Source organism: Manis javanica, chromosome 10, assembly GCF_040802235.1.
Source record: "Manis javanica isolate MJ-LG chromosome 10, MJ_LKY, whole genome shotgun sequence".
NCBI lineage: Eukaryota > Metazoa > Chordata > Mammalia > Pholidota > Manidae > Manis > Manis javanica.
The window spans coordinates 105,639,599-105,659,643 of NC_133165.1; the positions used below are offsets into that span (position 1 = coordinate 105,639,599).

Below are 20,045 nucleotides of genomic sequence, written 5' to 3' on the forward strand. Positions count from 1 at the left end.
GGGCGCCCTCAAGAGGGGCGGAGCGCTCGGGTTCGTCAGGCCGGCCGGTAGGGCGGCCGCCGTGGCGGGGTCTTCTGCGGCTGCACGGCAGCATTCCTGCATCTCCGCTAGTCGCCGCCGCCTCCGGGCCAGGCCCCTGGGCCCTGCCGCCGCCATGAAGCTGCGGGTCCGGTTCCAGAAGCGGACCTGTCCGCTGGAGATGCCCGAAGCGGAGCCGACGGTGGGGCAGCTGCGTGCGCATCTGAGCCAGGTCCTGCTGCCGAGCTGCGGGCACAGGTACGCGGCGGGGCGCCCCGGGAGTCGCGCGGGTGGGCGGGCTCGCCGGGGCCGGTGGGTTACGTGAGGCTGGGGACGCCCCAGGGACTGTGACGCGCGCAAGCCGGGCGGCGGGCGGCGTCCAGGCTCCCGGCGAGGATGGCCCGGCGTCCCGGGGGCTCGGCTTCCCTGCAGGGTGAGCTGTTTTTGCTGCACACGAACCCAGGGATAGGCCAGGACGCAAGATCCTCACGCCCTTTACGATGTGAAGTTGGAAATTATGGGTTGGGCCTGGGTTAGACTTCTCCAGGCTCTGAGGGATCTAAGTTCCCCACCTCCAGCTGTAGGAGGGTTTCCAGTGGAAACGTTTGGAAAGTTCTAGAAGGAGTTAGGAATCGGCCCTCCGTCCGGGGCCTCTTGTAACTGGGGCGGCCACTGCGAGGCTGCAATAATTGCGAGTCTGCGCAGAGCGTTTACGTGCCCGGCGGCGCCTTGAGCACTTGACTTCACGCCCCGAAGTTTCACAAAGTACGGTGTCGGCGTGTTTCAAGTCATTGTTTCCTTGGGCGAGCTGTTGCTTTTTTCCTAAAACTAAGGTACCGTTGGCCTTAAGATGGCCTTAGGTGGAAAGCTTGCAGTTTGTAGGCAGTGAAGTTGAGAAGCAAAGGATCAAATTCTGTTAATTTTATGGGGCTGCAGATGAGGCGGCTTTGTTTCCACAAGGGTATTTTTTTCAGGGGACAATAACCTAGAGTAGAGGGACAAAAGTAAGGGTGCTCCTCTTTAAAAACTGAGCTAGTGAATTTGAAATTTGAGTGTGCTAAGGAAAAATTTTAAAAAATGATGTTCGCTGGGGCTTTTTAGGTGAATTCTTCAAGAGAAAACCTTTGTTAATTTTAAGTGGTTCCTTTTATAAACGTTCATTTTAATTTTAGGGAATTCAGTAAAATGAGGCCATATTTTGAACTTCTCACCCTTTAATTTTTCAGGCTAAGGCATTACTATGTCATAAGTAAGCCTATTTTTCTCCAAATTAAAAAAAAATAAAAGCAGTAAATGAGGTATGGACATAAACTCCTTTTAAACACTGTATCAAGTAGCATGCCTATTATTTCTTAGTGTTAAACCCAAGTGTTTTGCATGCTGAAATCATTACCCACTCCAAATTTTCAAAATTAACTTCTCATTTTAAGGTATTTTCATATATATGTATATATGTTTTGTTACCATTATTTTTTAATTAGCCGGGACAGTCTTGAAAGGTTGTGAAACCCAATGTGAGTCTGTTTGCCCAGGAGCCCAAGTTAGTTTCTCTTTCAGGTTTGTTTTTACAGTTGAGGCTGGTTAACTGGAAGGCCTGTTAAACTTCACTAAGAGTAGTTTCCGAAACCTCAATAATTTCTCTACCAAAGACACTTCAATTGGTAAGAAAACATGTACTTACATATGAAAGAAAAAATTATTTCAAGCAGTTTTGAAGCATTGTAAGAATAACATGATTTTCCAGGACTTCGTCCTTTGTTAACCTCTCAAAAAGTTAATGAAGTCAGTGCTGAGTGTAAATGTCATGAAATGTTCTACGATGGTTTTATTATTCCTCACCACTATGTGACAAAATGATGGTTATTCTCTCACAGTGTCATAATCTCTGATGCAGAAAGGATGGGAGTTCATTGCTTCAGCCTAAAATTTGAACCCTTGGCTTGTTTAGCAGTGGGTTTTTAGATTTGTGCTGTCTTCCATATAAAAGGCATCATAAGTGGTCAGTAAGAAGAGTGAATTTATCAGTGGGAAGGATTTGTACTCAGTTATCTACATATATTCATTTAACTTTTTGTGATTATGAATATTTATTTAGGACATAGTCTAGTATTGTGGAAAGAACTTAAGCTAACTGTCCTATAAGGACATTGAATTTGGGAGCCCTGATTTCAGTCTCATCTTGATCTTCACAATTAATGTTTGTTGGTTGCATTTATTCCGCAAATACTTCTATTTGCCAAGTGCTGGAGATACTGTTTTGAGCTAGACAGACAAGATATCTGATCTTAATGAAACTTAAATTCTAGTGGTGGGGGTGAGGAAGCGAGAACAAATAAAGAGGACATTTTCACATAGTGGTGTTACAATAAAAATAAAATGAGAGTGGAATACAGTGGTGGAGGCTGGGTGGAGGGCGTCTCTGAAGAGATGACATTTGAATTGAGACCTGAATGATGAAAGTCAGTCATTTGAAGATGTGAGAGCAAATGCAGAGGCCGAGTGGCCGCAATGAGGTTGATCTGTTTTGAGGAGCAGATGGAAGCCTCATGTGAGTAGAGAACAGGGAGTGAGGAGAATGGCACAGGATGGGTGAGGTTGGAGAAGTGGGTAGGAGTCGCTTGTTGGGCTTTGGAGGCTAGGTTACTTAAGGATTCTATTCCAAGTTCAAATAGAAGCCATTGGAGGATTTTTAGCAGAAGAATGATGTGATTTAATTTATAATTTAAAAAGACCATTTCATTGAATCTCAGTTGCTGTCAATCTTAAAACGCCCTTTGCTTTATGTAACACTAAAGGAAAAATACTGTCAAGCTGTGATATGTCATTGTGTTTAAGAACATGCCTATTTCAAAGATGTCAGAATATAAAAAGTGAATTGATGAAAACATGGATTAGAGAGAAATACTGTATCCTATCCCCCAGGCCAGACTTCTAGCCATTAGACAAATATAACTTAGGCATTTGGTGATAAGAACAAATAATTTTGATAGTTTTTCTAAAACTTCAGCTTCCTTATTATTTTTGTTTTGTTTTTCATTACTTAGTTCTTCTAGGGTCATACCACATACCTTTTATATGTTCCAAATGTACCCTTGAAGATAATGGTAGTAGGTCACTCTTACTATCCTTATCCATCTTTCTTGGCAGTTCTGATACCCGGTTTGCAATTACATTGAACAACAAGGATGCCCTCACTGGAGATGAAGAGACCTTGGCTTCATATGGGATTGTTTCTGGGGACTTGATATGTTTGATTCTTGAAGATGCCATTCCAGCACCTAACTTACCTTCATCCACAGATTCAGAGCATTCCTCACTCCAGCATAATGACCAACCCTCTTTGGCAGCCAGCTCCAGTCAGTCCAGCACACAGGATGAACAGCCGAGTGATTCATTCCAAGGACAGGCAGCCCAGTCTGATGTCTGGAATGATGACAATATGGTGGGTATTCATATCAAGACAAGAAATAGGGTAGTTGATCAATTATACTGAATAACTTGGTTGAATTCTTTACTCGTCAGGGTAATTATCATTAGTAGATGACTGATATATTCTTATAGGAATTTTTTTTCTTTAAGGCTTGGTGCCTGGACCGATAGCAGGGCTGACATTTCAAAGAACCCAGTTTTTACCTATGTTGTTCAGACACTCATTCCAGATAAATTATCCCTTGGCCTCTGTTGTTGACTCATGATTCCCAGCTTTGCTTCCTCTGGTCTGTGTACCCCTTAAGGCTGTATATAGACCATTTATTTCCAAAAGATGTACAGGAGGACATTTGTACCTGGATTTAAAAAATTGTTACTTCAGATTCTATGCTAACATAAATTTGAAAATTCCTGCCCTGATGTTCTCATCTTTCTAAATGAGCTACCTTCTGTCGGTGGTGCTGTTTTCCTGAGCTTAAAACCTTGGTGGTTTTGACCCCTTAGCTCTAACCCCTTAGCAAGGGCTGTCAGTTTTTCCTCTCCATTCCAGACTTCTAATATCTGTTCTTCAGTCTATGTTCATTTTATTCCTGCGACTTTTGATTAATGTTGTTTCCTTGCTCTTTAGTAACTCTGTGTCATAGATATACCTGTGCTCACAGTTTTTGACCTGGAAAAGACCAGGTTTCTCTAGTTCAAGCGTGTTATGTTACAGAGGAAGAAAATGTTTTCTGTCCTTCTGTACCTAGTCTTAAAAGCTGTCTGAAAGATTGCCACACAGCCTTCTTGGGGCTAGTTTCTGTTCTCCCCTCCTGTAAACTGTCATCTCATCAGACCAGTCTCCTTTTAATTTTCCCTCTTCCAGCCAGTGCATTTGCATGCTCACGTGTGCACACACACCCAGCCTGGGGACTCCTTCACACCTTTGCTCTTCCCCCAGAGCCTGGCAGCCCTGCATCTCCTCCTTTCCTGTGTCTGTCTCACCCATCTTCCCAGGGCTCTGCCAACCACAGCCCAATAGTTTTCTTTAGTTTCTTTGTACTGATTATCTTTATTGCCTTGTAAACGCCTCATTATTTATTATCCTGCCTTTTGATTTCTTGTATGCCACAAATGATCACTTTATTAATTTTTTAATTCTGTTACATATGTCATTTTGTTAATTGTTTTCTGTGTGTATACATAATTTTTTTAACCACTCCAACTGAATTTTTTTTTTTTCAGGTCTACATAAATACTCATTCACTTACAAAAGTAATTCATGGTATTAAGTACAGACAGATAGTAAACTTTCTAACATACTGGTAAATTATGAATATCATCTATGTCCTGATTTTTATTAATAGTATCCAGAGAGATTAAGCAAGTCAAAAAAGCTTTTATGTGGCTTAAAGTATTTTTATGATTTTTTTTTTTTAGAAATTATATGTTTCTATCTCATTAGAGATCATCTAGGGAATTAGTAAGACAGTTTAGCATATATTTAAATTGCATTTCTGAATCTTTTTGCTGATGGACTTGTTCAGAGATTGCAGTAGAAGGGCCCATTCCTCTTACTTTTGTGTACTATTGAAATTATCTAGTAAGATGGAACTTTTCATAGTGCATGTGTTAGTTACTTCACTAGTTTTCTTTTGGAAAATTTTGAGAAATTAACCTTGCCTCAAGTCAGTAACTTAAGTTTTAAAAGCATGTTGTTTTGTATTCTAAGACTTGTGTAGGAAGACTACTAACTATCTTTGTGGAAACTGAGCTTGAAATCTCTTAAGTAATGCTTTAAGTACTGACAGCTTCAGGATCTGCTGATTAAATACAGAATGGGGCATTAGAAGAGGAAACTAGGTGGGTAAAACTTGAACAGGAAATTTTTTCAATAGAAAAACTCAACTCTTATAATTAAGTATAAATTAACTTTTTTATTTTCATTAAACTCAGGAACCCATCTAGTACCTGTTCAGTCTTTAATTGGAAGCAGGGATAACATGGTATCTGACTCTAATATTATATCTAAACTGCACTTTAGTCACTTGTTCCATTCATTTGTAAATGACATGTGACAAATGATTGTTCAAGAGGTGGTGCTGAACATATTTTTTCATTTCCACATCTGCGAAGGATATGATAAGTATTCATATCTTACCAGAATGGCTCAGAGAAGGTCAGTGTTTCTCACAGAGTGAGAGTAAGGTTCGATAAGTTCATCAGGGGATTCAGATATCTTCCTCCCATGTCGTTATCAGTTTTGGATAACCCTTTTTTTTGTATTTTTCCACATATATTCTTTCCCACACAACTGTCAGTAAGTAGTATGTGGCCAAAAGTTAGGCATAATAGATAGGTAAGCATAGCTTATATACTTCATTATTAGCTACTTAGTGATTTTAATATGTAAGTTCTGTTTGCTCAAAAATATGGTGGAGCTTCCTTTTTATGTAGTGTGAAAATTGTCACTGGCCTCTAGGTTTAGTGAATTTGGATCTTTTCCATAGGCCATCAGGGTTTAGATCCTCAAGGATTTTGGAAGAATAGCCTCTTGCCCCCTTATGTTCTACCCTTTCACTCACACTGTGTAATTTTAATCCTCTGTGCCCCTTCTTTAATGGAAATGTGAATTTAAAAAGAAGAAACACGTGCTTTACATGAACAGTTAGGCACATGCCGAGAAAACAAATTGTCTGAGCAAAATTAACATAGGTAAGTTAGTCTTATGTAAGCAGTGAATTACGCTTAAAATCCCTGGACTGTGAGTGGAGATCTTGGTTCATTTCAAGTTTTTATTAGCTGGTAACCTTGATGATGTTATTTGAGTCACAGTTATAGCATGCATAAAAAGTGACACCATCTGTTCTGCATATTTTGTATGGTGCAAATGAGAAAACACTGAAAGCAAAAACATTATGAAATTATATCATCGGTCAGCATTCGTTCAAGTATTTATTGAGTACCTACTATGAGCCAGGTACTGTACTGGGGTTATAGAAATGGGTGACATGTTATAGAAATGGGTGAAAGTCTGTTCCTTTCTAAGTTTGCATTCATGGTAGGCTGTAGATGTGTAATCAAAAAATCACAATACAGTGTGATAAAGTGCAGTAATCAAGGCCTTTGCAAGGCAGGGTGATAGACCACGTTGCCTCTGTTGAAGAGGTGGGAATGCTAGAGTGGGGAGGAAGGGGCTGTCTGAAAGTGAACTTCATAGTCGGATCACGGGAGGGAGGGCTTTGTGTGCCAGGGAGTTCAGGGGTCTGGGCTTTGTTTTGTAGGCCTGCATTGCTCAGCATGTCCTCTATGAAAAACTTGTTTCGAAAGATTGTAAGTATTATGGGGATGTCAAGCATTGAGGAAAGTAGATAGCGTTTCTTGGTTACGTGTTATGCACACATTATTATTACTGGACTTCTCAGGGCTTTATAATGTCCAAATGTATTTTGTGACTGGAGGATGAGGTTAGGCGGCTGTAGTGCGTAGCAGCATCTAGGGTGACATTCCAAGGCACAGCTGAGGGAAATGCTGCTGCCTGCGTTGGGGAAGTAGCGTCAGGCTTTAAGCTGGGACATAGGATGTTACTGGATTCTTAACTGTCAAAAAAACTCTGGCGGCAGAGGGTGGAATGTATTAGAAGACAAGAAAGTGAGTCAGGGATACTTAGGGAGGCTGTTGCTGGAAGTCAGGAGGTTGAGTTGAAGTATCATTGGTGTAGGATGGGGCTGGAAGATGGTAGGAATATTTAGGAAATAAATTCAGTGGAACTTTGAAAACTGATCAGATTGGGCATGGGGTAGTAAGTAAGCTATGATGATTTCCAGGTTTTTGCATATCAGCCAGAATTAATGGGGATAAGGAATTCAGGATGGAGTAGACTAAAGGCTCATTTATTTAGGAGGGCTTGCTTAAAATGTGGCCCATTTCTGAACCCAGTGATGTACTTTGAGCACTAATCTCAGTTCTCTTTGGGATACAAAATGTACTGTGTAATAATAGAAAGTCTATTTAATGAATTGTTTTTGTTATCCTTTTCAGTCAGGGCCTAGTCAAAATTTTGAAGCTGAGTTAGTTCAAGATGTGGATGTGGAAGAGGGCACAGGTTTCTGTCCCTTGGAACCCATGCTGTGCAGTGAATCGGTGGATGGGCAGGTGCCCCATTCTTTGGAGACCCTGTACCAGTCAGCTGACTGTTTGAACCCCAGGGATGCCTTGATAGTGTCACTACATCTTCTCATGTTGGAGTCGGGCTACATACCTCAGGTAAGGCTACAAGCAGAAAACAAAAATCTTTCCCATTAAGAAAGGGGTATATCAATAAATATCACTGCAGTGTTGTATTCTAGATTTCTTTATTAATTGTGCTTGGGATTAAATAAATGTAAACAGTGATGGGCATACAACATGCAGTCAGTAAACATTCCCTTCTTTCTCCCTTTTTTCCTCCATTTCTTTTGTCAGTTTTTAGTTTGTGTCATAGAAGTAGTGACAACTGTGGTTTAAAAAAAAAGGTTATATATGGTGATATGTAGATAAAATGTGGTCAGTGGGTGTGAGCTGGGCACGACTAGATAATTGGCTCATTAGGTTTTTTTTTTATGTGGATGCCTCTATGAATTGCTAGTAACTTACCAATACTCAGCTCGGAAGAGCGGAGTTCTTAGCCGTAGTTGCTTACCCTCATTCATTTGTTATCCATGTGCTAAGTGCCTGCCAATGTCAGGGGCAGTGCTTTGTCTCTCACCTGCACTCAGGTTGCTTACAGTCCCAGAGTGGGGGAGAGATACAATATACAAACTATTATCCTACACTGGTTAATTCTAGGAGAGACATATATACATACAGGATGCCAGAGATTCACAGAGAACATTTAGAGTAGAGTTTCTTGAATTTTTAATGTGTGTAAGAATACCCGGGGAGCTTACTAAATGCATATTCTGATTTTATAATTCTTGGGGGGATGCTGCTGGCCTGTGGGCCATGTTATGAGTAATGAAGATGTAGAGGAATTCGGTGATGGTAGAACACCTGCAGCATGCCACACACTGAGTCAGGTGCTAGGATGTAAAGATGCGGGACACTCCTTGTCCTCAAGGAGTCCATACATTGGGGAGAGAAACAATTATGTATTATGATAAATAGCATAATAGAACTGTAACACTAGAAATGTGAACAGAATGTTAGGGAGTAAGGGAGGGAATGATGGTTCACTTTTGAAAAAGGCTTCACAAAGGAAGTGATATTTGACCTGGGATCTTGAATTAATATATGACTTTGCTAGGCAGAGAAGTGAGTGTCGGAGAGAGAGATCAGTCCTCCTCTCTCATGTTGTTTCATCTATTTAAACAAAAATTTTGATGGAGGATAATATACTGTACCATTTTTCTGTGAAAATATTATAAATAGCAATATTGATGATTGACAAATTTTATTAAACTATATGGAATGCTTATTTCTAGCCAAGTTAGGGGCTTCTTGGAATTTGAATCTTTGAGAGTGACACCCTCTCTTCATTGTTTCCTTGTCATTTCCTTCCCCAGGGGACTGAAGCCAAAGCTGTGTCCATGCCGGAGAACTGGAGGTCGGGCGGCGTGTATAAGCTGCAGTACACGCACCCTCTCTGTGAGGGCGGCGCTGCCGCTCTCACCTGTGTGCCTTTGGGAAAGCTCATCGTCATAAATGGTGATTGGATGGCATAGTCCTTGTTTTTAGTTTTCAGTACTTAATGTTTCTCTCCAGACATTTTATGGGCACTTCAGTGATTGTCTGTCATGGCACAGTTATGTGTCTTTTTCAACTTTGTTTAATCCCTAGACCACTGAACATGAGTCTGGAAGGTTGTAGAATGCGGTGTGATGTCGAGGCCGGCAGCCTTCCCTCTGTGACAGCCGTACTCCTTTGCTGTCTCAACCTTGTAATCTTTTTGCTTTCGTTGGAGTTGTGATAATGATGAATTTGTTACATATGAGCTCCTTGAAGAATACTTTTTCCTTTTTTATGCTGCTGGACGGCTTTTAATGTCAATTTTAATTTTTTCACCAAGGTCTTGAAATGAGAGATGATGAGAGGTGAGATTGAGCTGGTACTACTTTTTATCCAGTTTGGCATCTCTAATGCACAGAAACACCGCTGAGGGTTCTGAGGCCTTGGCATGTGTGTATTTTACCCTCTGACAAAGAAAGTTGCTCTAAGTAACAGTTTCTAGTTCTACTCTTTCATATTAAGAGAATTTTCTGGCAAAGCAATACATTCCATTTTTGCATTTCGTCTGAGCTCAGCTGCCACCCAGAGGTCCGTACCGACCACCAGTGGTCTGTGGAACGTCTCATAATCAAACTTCTGGAGAGCCATTTGAGTAGCATCTTGTTTTGAGGTCTATCCTTTTAGCTAGGCACAGTGGTGTAGTGAGATCGGAATGACTGCGTCTTGATTTTTCACAGCTCGTCCTTTGTACACAATGGCAGTCACTTTGATGTGCCTCAGCTTTGTGGTTCAAAATGTCATGCAGCTACTAGCTTCTGCTTGGATGGAAGTGAGGAGGTCCCTTAATAGAGGCCCTGTGGCCACCTAAATCTTGAGCAGCAACATGTTTTTGTCTGTTTCATTTGTTGAGGTTCCTTGTGAGCTTTTGTTTGAAAACTTTTTTTTTGACACAGTTTATTTTGAAAGCCCCTGACTTATTCTGTCTTGATCATTGAAGCAAAAGAGTTCTAGGTCCTCTTTTGTATAATTTCTTCTATTTCCTTTTAATCACTAGATTCTTTGAAATGGTCACTTAGAAATCTCAGAATTTAAGTTTTAACAGGCCTTGGTGGTTTTCGACATGTGTCTGCATCTGACTGTCTGATGGCCCAAGACCTAGCAATGTCTCTTTGACAATCCTGCTGGTTAGCAAGTATGACTTCTAGTCGGGCGTTCCCGTCCGTAGAGGGTCCACAGGTCCTGGCTTCATCTTGTCATCTGTTGCATCACATCCTAATTTGTGATGTTGAAGTTAAAGAGTAAATGTGACATGGTCATTTTTGCCTCACTTTTCTTATGTAAAACACTTTAACAATAACATGGGTATAATAACCTCTGTTTACTAGCTTCAGAATACTTAACATAAACAGAGTAGCTGCTAAATGTCATGATATTTCTTAGTTTCTAATATTTTGTGCCTTTACTAGTCTTGGCAAATTAGCTACTTGTAGATGTGTGGCAGCCATTCCAGACTGGATTCTTTGAAAAGAAACAGTGGTCCATAAATCTTCCCATCACTCAAAACATCCTGTTTGGTGCACATGTGCATAAGCGCATTGCTGGCTCTTGCATGGATTGAGATGAAGAGCGCTTTTGTGTATATGATTAAAATTGGTGATGTCAAGAATTCTGGTCTTCTGGTCTAGAGAGAGATGATGCCATGAAAACTAGCAGGATACTTTCAATACAAGGGAGGACTCATTGCCAAGGGTTAAATAAAAATAAATGGGGATTTTAGTGACCTTGTTAGGGAGGACTCATTGCCAAGGGTTAAATAAAAATAAATGGGGATTTTAGTGACCTTGTTAGAAACAATGATTTTACTATGTTTGTCTCTTATTAACCTTGTTGCATATCTTTAAATTACTAATAAGCTGTTGATGGTAATACTTAGTGGATTTTTTAAAGGTGTTTAGTAGTTTTTAAAGGTGGCATTTGAGAGTGATTTACTTCGTGCAGTGGCAGGTTTATGCTTTGGACTTTACTGTGAGGGAAAAAAATACAGAGCAGTTTGTTTTGTATCATTTGTCCTTTGTACATTGGGGGCAAGGAAATGCAAGCCCATAGTAAAAAGTGAAGGCAGTTGATAAAGTAACAGAATTATTCATATCTTTTTTTTGCTTATTTATAGCTACACTAAAAATCAACAATGAGATTATAAGTGTGAAAAGATTGCAGCTACTGCCAGAATCTTTTATTTGCAAAGAAGAACCAGGTAATAAAACCATGATTTAACTTTTGGGGTGAAGCTTTGAAAGGTTCACTTAAAAAACTAAAAGATGGTGTTCAAAAGACTGAAAATTTCTAAGTGGGATTACAGCAAATTCAAAACAATGTTGCAGAGTTTCTTGTTTTCTTAGGGTCTTGGAGTGTTCAGTTAGATTACATTGCTTTATGGAATGACACTAGTATGTATTATTGCACACTCTATTGATGCCTCATGATTTCTGAATTAATCTTTGTGGATTTTTGTAGTAGTGTATTTAACCAATATGTGGATTTAATCAACATGAGGATCTGTGTTTTGTGGACACCATACAATGCAACCTCATTATTCAAGATTATTGGAGGAAAAAACTGCACTCAGTATTAGCTGAAGCCCGTATAAATATGGTTGCTGTTTGACACAGATTGTGTTCTAGGCATGGTTTTGCTTATCTTCTATAATATTATTAATATATAAAGAAGACAAGTTTTCATTCTTACTTTGTCAGTTAACCCAAAGTATTAGAGGCAGATAGGTAGTGGAAGGAGAAGAGACAGGGTGGAGAGGGACAGACACCTTTCGGTGCTTGTTCTAATTGCCTTTACAGATGTTACTCCACCTCATCCTCATGGTGAATTTAGGGCTTTCAGATCCGATGGAGATTGGTGTGGGGTGATGGGGAGGTGGCATAGCATCTTTTAAGGGAAGCTTATCTAGATCTTTGCTTTGAAGGCTGAGAGACATACTCTTAGTTACCCAGGGCGATGAGGCCTGGAGAGACGGACTTACGTGAACTAATATTGATAGGAAAAGCAGACATCAGAAGGCATATTTATAATGGTCCTGAGCACTTAATGTCATGTGAGAGCAGTGTTTCTCAACTGTTTCTCTTTGCCAATACCCTAAGGAGCCTTTGTACACATTTATCTCCTACTGACTCTCCTCTGTGAAATTTTAATACCATAGATAACACTGTGTCTTTATTTGTATTCTGTGGAGGGTCATAAACCTATGTAATATCTGTTTTTTTTTTTGCCCTCCAAGAACCAAGTTTTTTCCTGTTGGGGGCAATATTGCTTCTGTTGGGAATGCATAAACTAGACTGATAAGTCTGTAAAGATGGTCTTTCCATTAGGACCAGAAAAGTAGAAATCCCTTGGCTACAACACCATATTCATCTTCATAGTAGGAAGAACCTTGCTACACTGAGTGGAGATACTTTACCCTTTATAGCAGTAGAGCTTATTAATGTCCATTTTATAGATGAGGGAAAAGGTCTAGAGGAGGTTAAATTACTTCAAGGTCAAAAACTAGTAAATTTAGAAATTTAGGATTGAAATAGATGAGACTCCTACATTTTAAAAGCCTACATTAACAACTTTTATAGGAGTGCAGCTCAGGTTCATGTTCTTTATCTGGTTTCTGTTAAAAAGGAAATGAAAGGGAAGGAAGAAAGTTAATACTGCTACATTACAAGTTTGTGGGCTATAGTGGATATTTTCATGTTGGTTAGGAATGCTGCTCATTGGACAACTCATTTTAATTTTTACTGTGGCTTATAATATAGTTCCTAGTATATACTAAATACTCTTGTTTGCCCTTTTATTTATAAGTGCCTAATTACTTTTGTAATAGTCACTTAAAGGAAAAAATTGTTTAAAGAAAATCAGATTTTACACTTGGAAAAAAGTCATGAACCAAACTCATTTTTAAGTATCTTGACATTTGATTTCAACTCAAGAGTTCAACAAAGATTTAGAGTTTAGCTACTTATCTTTTCTTATATGTAAGAATAAATTACATATATTTCTTATATACATAATCAAGTTATACTGAGTGTTTCACGTACTAAGATAGTGAAATACATCAGTGCGGGATGGGGAGGGAGCAAAAACAACGTGATTATCTACTGATACACTAGGTACTGTGTGTGAAGCTTTAAACTTTAACCACGCTGGTGCAGTGGTTGTGTCTCTTAAACACGTGAGTGAACACATGGATCAGAGAGTTCAAGGTTATACTGTCGGTAAATACATAGCAAAACAAGTGGGAACTTCAGGTGTAACCTGGCAGGGCTTCCCGTGCTGAAGTGTGGATGTAAGTCACCTGAGACTTCTACTGAAATGCAGGTTCTGAGTAAGAAGCTGTCGTGGGAGCTGAGATTCAGTATTTCTAAACAGTTTCCAGGGGATATCAATTCTGGTGATCCCTAGACCACACTTCGAGTGGCAGTTTAGTGGCTACAATGAGTGCTTAGGAGCCAGGCTTAGGTTTGTGCCCTGCTCTCCCACTTGTTTTTTATGAGACCTTGGGCGGGCTCTCTATACCTTTTTTGGTTTTTAAACTGGGCATAATAGTATTTATCTCTTAGGGGGGTATTAATTTGAAAGAGAGCTTGAAAAATTTCTGACACAGTTGCTGATAACGTTGTCATCATAGGATTAGTACTATTGTGATTCTGCTAGAATCAAAACTCCATGAGAGCAGCTCCCCACTGTGTGCCCACAGCTCACAGTGGATTAGCAGAGACTCAGTAAGTCTTTGTTGTGTGAATGAGTCTCATACCAGTATTTCCTACTAACATTGGAGCTTATGAGTTGAGTACAGCTATGTTAATTTGATATTATAGGAGTTTGATACATCTAAGATTCCGTTTTCAGAGTCACACACTTCTACTAGAGACAGGTTTATGTCTATCCATGTAGTAATTATTTGTGAAAATTTATTTACCACTTTGATTTGGTTTGGCAGAAGTAGAGGACACCATTTCAAATTTTTCCACTTGATTTTGTGTTTTGATTTTTCATTAAAAAAATATTCTAGGGGAAAATGTAGCCAAGATATACAAAGATCTTCAGAAGCTCTCTCGTCTCTTCAAAGACCAGCTGGTATATCCTCTTCTGGCTTTTACCCGACAAGGTGAGAAAGGATAAATTATCACAGGTTGAATGGCTAGAAAGAATTACAAGTTTACATACTAGTGACTTTATGGCATGTGATTCTTCCCTCTTTTCTCCTCTTTGTGAAATTCTGCTCTTCTAAAACTAACTTAGTGTTAATTCTTCAGTGTTGTTCATTTCCTCTTTGTATTTCCACAGCATTTTGTATATTACCTTTATTGTAGCCCTTTTGTCAGTGTATCATAATTGTTGATATCATTTTGTTCCACCTAAGGTTATGAATATGAATGCCTTGAAAGCATACTTTTGTATTCTCGTGGCTAAGCACAGGATCTGGCCCATAATAGGCATTCAATAAATATATACATAAAATAATGTACACTCTGTATATGGAGTCTTAATGTTTGTACTTTTTAAACAGTATTAGAGCTCTAGGCTAGGTACTTTGGATTTTTCACATATGTTCTTTAATGCCAACAACTGTGAGGTAGATTTTATGTTTACTGTATAGATGGTGAAACAAATGCAGTGAGGTTTAGAATTCACTCAGTACCTTGTATTAGCTTTTCCTATGTTGTAGGAAGAAAAATCTCAGTGACTTGAAGCAAACATTTGTTTCTCATTCATGTTCACACTGTGTGTGGCTTAGCTTTGGGTGAAGGAATAGGGTTTATTCAGGACATGCCCTTGTGGCTGAGAGAAGAGCGCCAGTGAACCAACTGTGTGCTGGTTCTTAAAGCTTTTGCTCAGAAATGATACGCCACTTCCACTCACATTTCGCTGGACAGAACAAGTCAGAATGGCCGAGGCTGATGGCAGTGGGGTGGGGAAATATAATTATAGGGTGGGAAATGACTGAGAACCATAATCTACCCTTTATTGGGTTCTGATTATCTTTGCTAGTGGAGAATTATATCACATATATTCAAAGGAGGTAATAAAAATAATTTTCATTTGACTTTGGAATATATTTCTTTTCCTTTCTTGGTTTTGCTTTTGAAATTTATCTACCTCCCATTTTTTCAGTCTGCTGGACATCAATCAATAGTGAGTGAGTGCTTATTGTGGGCCAAACATTGTAAGCACTCTATATATGTTATTAACACACTTAATTCTCAACTCAGTGAGGTAGGTAATATTATTAATCCATTTTACAAATGAGGAAATTGAGTTAGAGTCTAATAATGTGTCCACAGGCACACAACTAATAAGTGGCAGCATTGGGAACAAGTTAAAAAAGGCAGTGAATTATCCATTTTCTACAGTTGAGTAGAGAATTTTTTGTTGCATTGAAAAGGCTCAAAAGAGGCCATTGGCTGGTATTTAGAAATTATCATATTTGATCTGTTTTAAATAACTATTTCTCTTGCCACTAAAATGTAAAGGGAATAAGGGGTTCAGAGTTAGTATATAGTCAGTCTGGGGCTCTAGATGATGCACAGTTGGACGGTTGAGACTGCTGTCTAATTCGTCACCTCTTCAGAGAGGGACAAGGTGGCAGCTTTTGTCAGTAATGTGGGGAAAGCTGGATGTTCTTCCCTCGGTGACGCCTGTTCTTTTTTCCCTTTTAGCGCTGAACCTGCCAGATGTGTTTGGGTTGGTGGTCCTGCCGCTGGAGCTGAAACTGCGGATCTTCCGACTTCTGGATATTCGGTCTGTCCTGTCTTTGTCTGCAGTTTGCCGTGACCTCTTTATTGCTTCAAATGATCAACTTCTGTGGAGATGTTTGTATCTTCGGGATTTTCGAGGTGATTCCCATGCTGACATCATAACAAGAAAAGGGCTCGTTCTTGACGTGTTGATTATCCAGCTTGTCAAAAGTTTTTTTTTGTAGGCTTCTTTTATTTTCAAGATTTGCAAAAAATCGTAACATACAGCCTTACTAGAAAGAGCTTCTAAGTATACCGTTGCTTATGTCCTAAAAACTACCCCCATTCATTTTGTGTTCTCCAGAAGTAGCACGTTAGACTTAGTCAGCTATTCAGGATAGAAGAATGGAAGGAAAATAGGTTTATTCTCTCTCTGTAGATTATCCCAAGTATCTGACTTAGAAATCTGTTACTTTTCTAAACTACCTCCATGGGTGTGGCCAGAGCCTGAGGTAAGAGAGTCTTACCTCCTGGGGGCCTGCTGCTAGGGAGGCTCTGCTTCTGTGCTGCCCTGGTGATCGATGTAGCAGTGATGACTTGGGCATGGGAAGAATTAAACGGCCTTTGCCTGACGCATCGGAATTTTCTAGATGTAAGGCTGGAAGCCTGATTGTGGAACTTCTTTTCTGCCACCACCATTTTACTACATACCTTTTTTTTTTTTAACCATGGTTTGACTAATAGCATATTGTTTGTTAGTCATACTTCACTTTAGAAAATTTATAGCCAAAAGAAACCCAAAAAAACAGTGGTTTGACCCTGTGGTGGGTCTCAAAATCAATTTAATAGGATGCTTAAAAAAAAGAAAAAGAAAAATCAGTATATATTTTATAAAATAGAAGTAAACTTTTGTCTGGGTTATGTGTGTGTAGGTATGCACTGTGTTGCAATGTAAAATATTTGTGGTTCACATCAAAGAAGTTTGATGTTACACATGAACACACACCACCTTAGCAGCTGTAAACATCTAGTGGGTAGACACACCCTTTATTTTTTAATAATATCATGTTGTTACTTAGATTATTAAAAAAATTACTTTTTAAAGAAACTCCAAAATGTAAGAAGTGTGAGTGACCTGGTTTTTGTTTTCCCCCCTCCTTGATTCCTGACACCCTTGTTCAAGTTTATTCATTGCTTTGGATCCAAGTTTAAAATTTTACTTTGTCCCAAGGGGCAGCAAGTGTCATAAAAAAAAAAAATTAAACTCAAAATGAAAAGACCAACCAAAAAAAGCAGGCTGTGATAAAAAGTCATAAAAGAAACAAATGTCCTTTTACTTGTATGTTCAGGTTTAAAATACAATCACTTTGGAATATAAGAACAAAGGAAAAACTGAAGGAACAAAACAGCAGCAGAATCACAGAACCCAAGAAAGGACTAACAGTTACCAAAGGGAAAGGGACTGGGGAGGATGGGTGGGAAGGGAGGGAGAAAGGGGGGGGAAGAAAAAAGGAGGCCTTACGATTAGCATGTATAATGTGGGGGGGGGCACAGGGAGGGCTGTGCAACACAGAGAAGACAAGTAGTGATTTTACAGCATCTTACTACACTGATGGATGGTGACTAATGGGGTATGTGGGGGGGGACTTGGTGAAGGCGGCAGTCTAGTAAACGTAATGTTCCTCATGTAATTGTAGATTAATGATACCAAAATAAAATTCTTAAAAAAAAGCGGGAAAAAAAATACAATCACTTTGTATCTCATTTCCAAATTGTGGTCTACAAGTCCATTTGTAAGCTTGAGTGTTCAGATTTTATAGTGAATTTCCCTATATTATTTGATTTTCCATATGTAGGTAATTTGAAGGGCTATAGCTTTTATAAACCTGTATTGTAACTTCTGGAGACTACATCACTATCTTTTATCAAACTCTTCATTAAACTTAACATTGAAGGGGTTCTTTTCTCATTTCATATTTCAAGTAAATAAGTACATAAAAAAATGTGTCATGAATGTGCTTCTGAGAGTCGAATCATTCAGAACAGGGTTGGGAGAATATAACCCAAACAAGAAAACCTCAAGTCAGCTTTACCTCCAGGAATGACTGTGGGCTGTAATACAGACACTCAGAGGTTGCCACCCGTTTCCTGTAACCTGGTACTTGGGGTCAGAAGCAGCTGACACATCTCGTAGAGATTAGGGAGAAGATGCAGTGTGGGGAGAGAGCAGTTACGTAGCCCCCCACGTCCCTGAGTTACCACAGTGCAGAACAATCAAGAGAGGCTCTGAGTTAGATTCAAGAAGATACCGGGGATAGAGTGTGTGTTAAATGACTCCGGTTCCTTTTTGTGCTTAATGGGTAAGCTTCATTTTCCTTAAGACGAGCAAACTTACTGTGCAATGCTGAATGAATGAAGCGTTTTTAAATCCTTACTTTGTGTTTTTCTTTTGTAGATGGCACTGTCAGAGGTCGAGACACAGATTGGAAAGAAGTAGGTGTTTTTAAATAATCAAGGCCAATGTTCATAGCATAGAAATAACTAGGGCATGAATAAGGGCATATTTCGCTTTTACTCTGATATAATGGAAACTGGTTTTCATTAAATTTGTTGCTAATTTCAGTAAATGAAAATATTTTCAACTTTCATCTTGGACTCAGCCCTTGTTTTCTTGTAATTGCATAGGAAAAAAGAATCTTAACAGTGATTGCTTTTCACATAATACAAAATGTTTTGCCTTCTGTTGCAAAAAAAATTTAGATGAGTTATTTTTGTGTTAAAGTAGTCTTCAGCTATTTAGCTAGTTAGACTAGTACATTAGGAAAAGAATAAATCATGTTGTTTTATTTGAAGGTGCCTAATGTTAGGACTGAGAAAAACTTGGGACTAGAGAAGAATAAGATTCACTTAAAGTCCTCAGATGTGTACACAATACACTACTATTCTTTAGGAATATGCTCCATTCTCTAAAATAGGTATCTTTTTGTTGTATAAATTGAGAACCATTAGGGACAAAATTTAGGTGAAAAATAATAGAGTTTAAGTGCTGCCCCCACACTCCTCAGTACCTTAAGTTTATGTTTTGTGGCATGATGTTTTTGACAAGTATTGAAATTTTCACTTTGAAAACAGGCTGACTTAAAATTGCGTATCAGCTTGAGAGCCCTAGATTGCAGTCTTGGAAGTATATGCCACTCAGTTTTACCTCCTTTGGATTTATTTTTACTCCAAATCAGCACAATTGCTCAGCGGTGTGGTTAAAGAATACAGTTCATTTGGCATTGTATTCAGAGCTACGTTATTCACGTGGATAGACACTGCATGAATAGAAATGCAGAGTAAAAGTTCTCTTGTGTGCTTTGGTTTCTTTGTCTGTCTCGGCAGCATGAGAAAAGAAAAGAATAGGTAGATCTTTACCACGAGAGCACGTTGGAACTTTGCAGGAAACAGCCCAATCACTTACTGTATTTTGTTCTTGTTTTTCTACAGCTGTACAGGAAGAGGCACAGACAAAGAAAAGAAGCTCAGAGAGGGCGGCATATGATGTTCCTGCCATCATCACCCCACCCCATTCCCTTCTATCCCAACCCTTTGCACCCTCGGCCTTTCCCTCCGAGCTCTCTCCTTCCTCCTGGAATTATTGGTGGGGAATACGATCAGAGACTAACACTTCCCTATGTTGGGGACCCAATCAATTCACTCATCCCTGGGCCTGGGGAGACACCTAGTCAGTTCCCTCCCCTCAGACCACGTTTTGATCCAATTGGCCCACTTCCAGGACCTAACCCCATCTTGCCAGGGCGAGGTGGCCCCAATGACAGATTTCCCTTAAGACCGAGCAGGGGCCGGCCAACTGACAGCCGGCTGCCATTCATGTGATTGATTTGTAATCTCATTTCTGGAGTTTGTTTGGTTTTCTTTTTTGAAACTGCAGATATCATCTTGTTGGGGGTGCCGATCTCTTTTGATTGTGGTGGTAAGAAATGCACTCACAGAAGCCTTTCCGTAGATATAGCTAGAGCTCCAGGGGTGGTATGGCCCAAAGGCTGCTGCCTGACAAGGTCGGCCTTGGGAATAGTTGACAGTTTTTGACTTGCTTCTTCTGAATTCCTCTCTAGAATGAAGTTGTTCACTAATAATGTTCTGCACCAGAATAAAGAAAAAAAAAGTGTAATTTAC

At 39.5% G+C, this 20,045-nt stretch overlaps 1 protein-coding gene across 2 annotated transcripts; it reads left to right on the forward strand.

Annotated features, from left to right (window-relative positions):
- On the forward strand, nt 1-20,040 carry FBXO7 (F-box protein 7). 2 transcript variants are annotated; one of them, XM_037007074.2, is made up of 9 exons: nt 1-276; nt 3,166-3,460; nt 7,468-7,692; nt 8,970-9,111; nt 11,303-11,386; nt 14,201-14,296; nt 15,849-16,025; nt 18,322-18,359; nt 19,356-20,040. In XM_037007074.2, exons 1-9 carry the CDS (start codon nt 155-157, stop codon nt 19,743-19,745), a joined length of 1,569 nt encoding a protein of 522 aa, XP_036862969.2. In that variant the 5' UTR covers nt 1-154; the 3' UTR covers nt 19,746-20,040. The 2 variants fall into 2 exon arrangements, with proteins under 2 accessions (XP_036862969.2, XP_036862970.2); XM_037007075.2 differs by lacking the exon at nt 1-276 and adding an exon at nt 306-451 and having other exon boundaries at nt 3,318-3,460.
- Nucleotides 20,041-20,045: the final 5 nt, after the last annotated feature.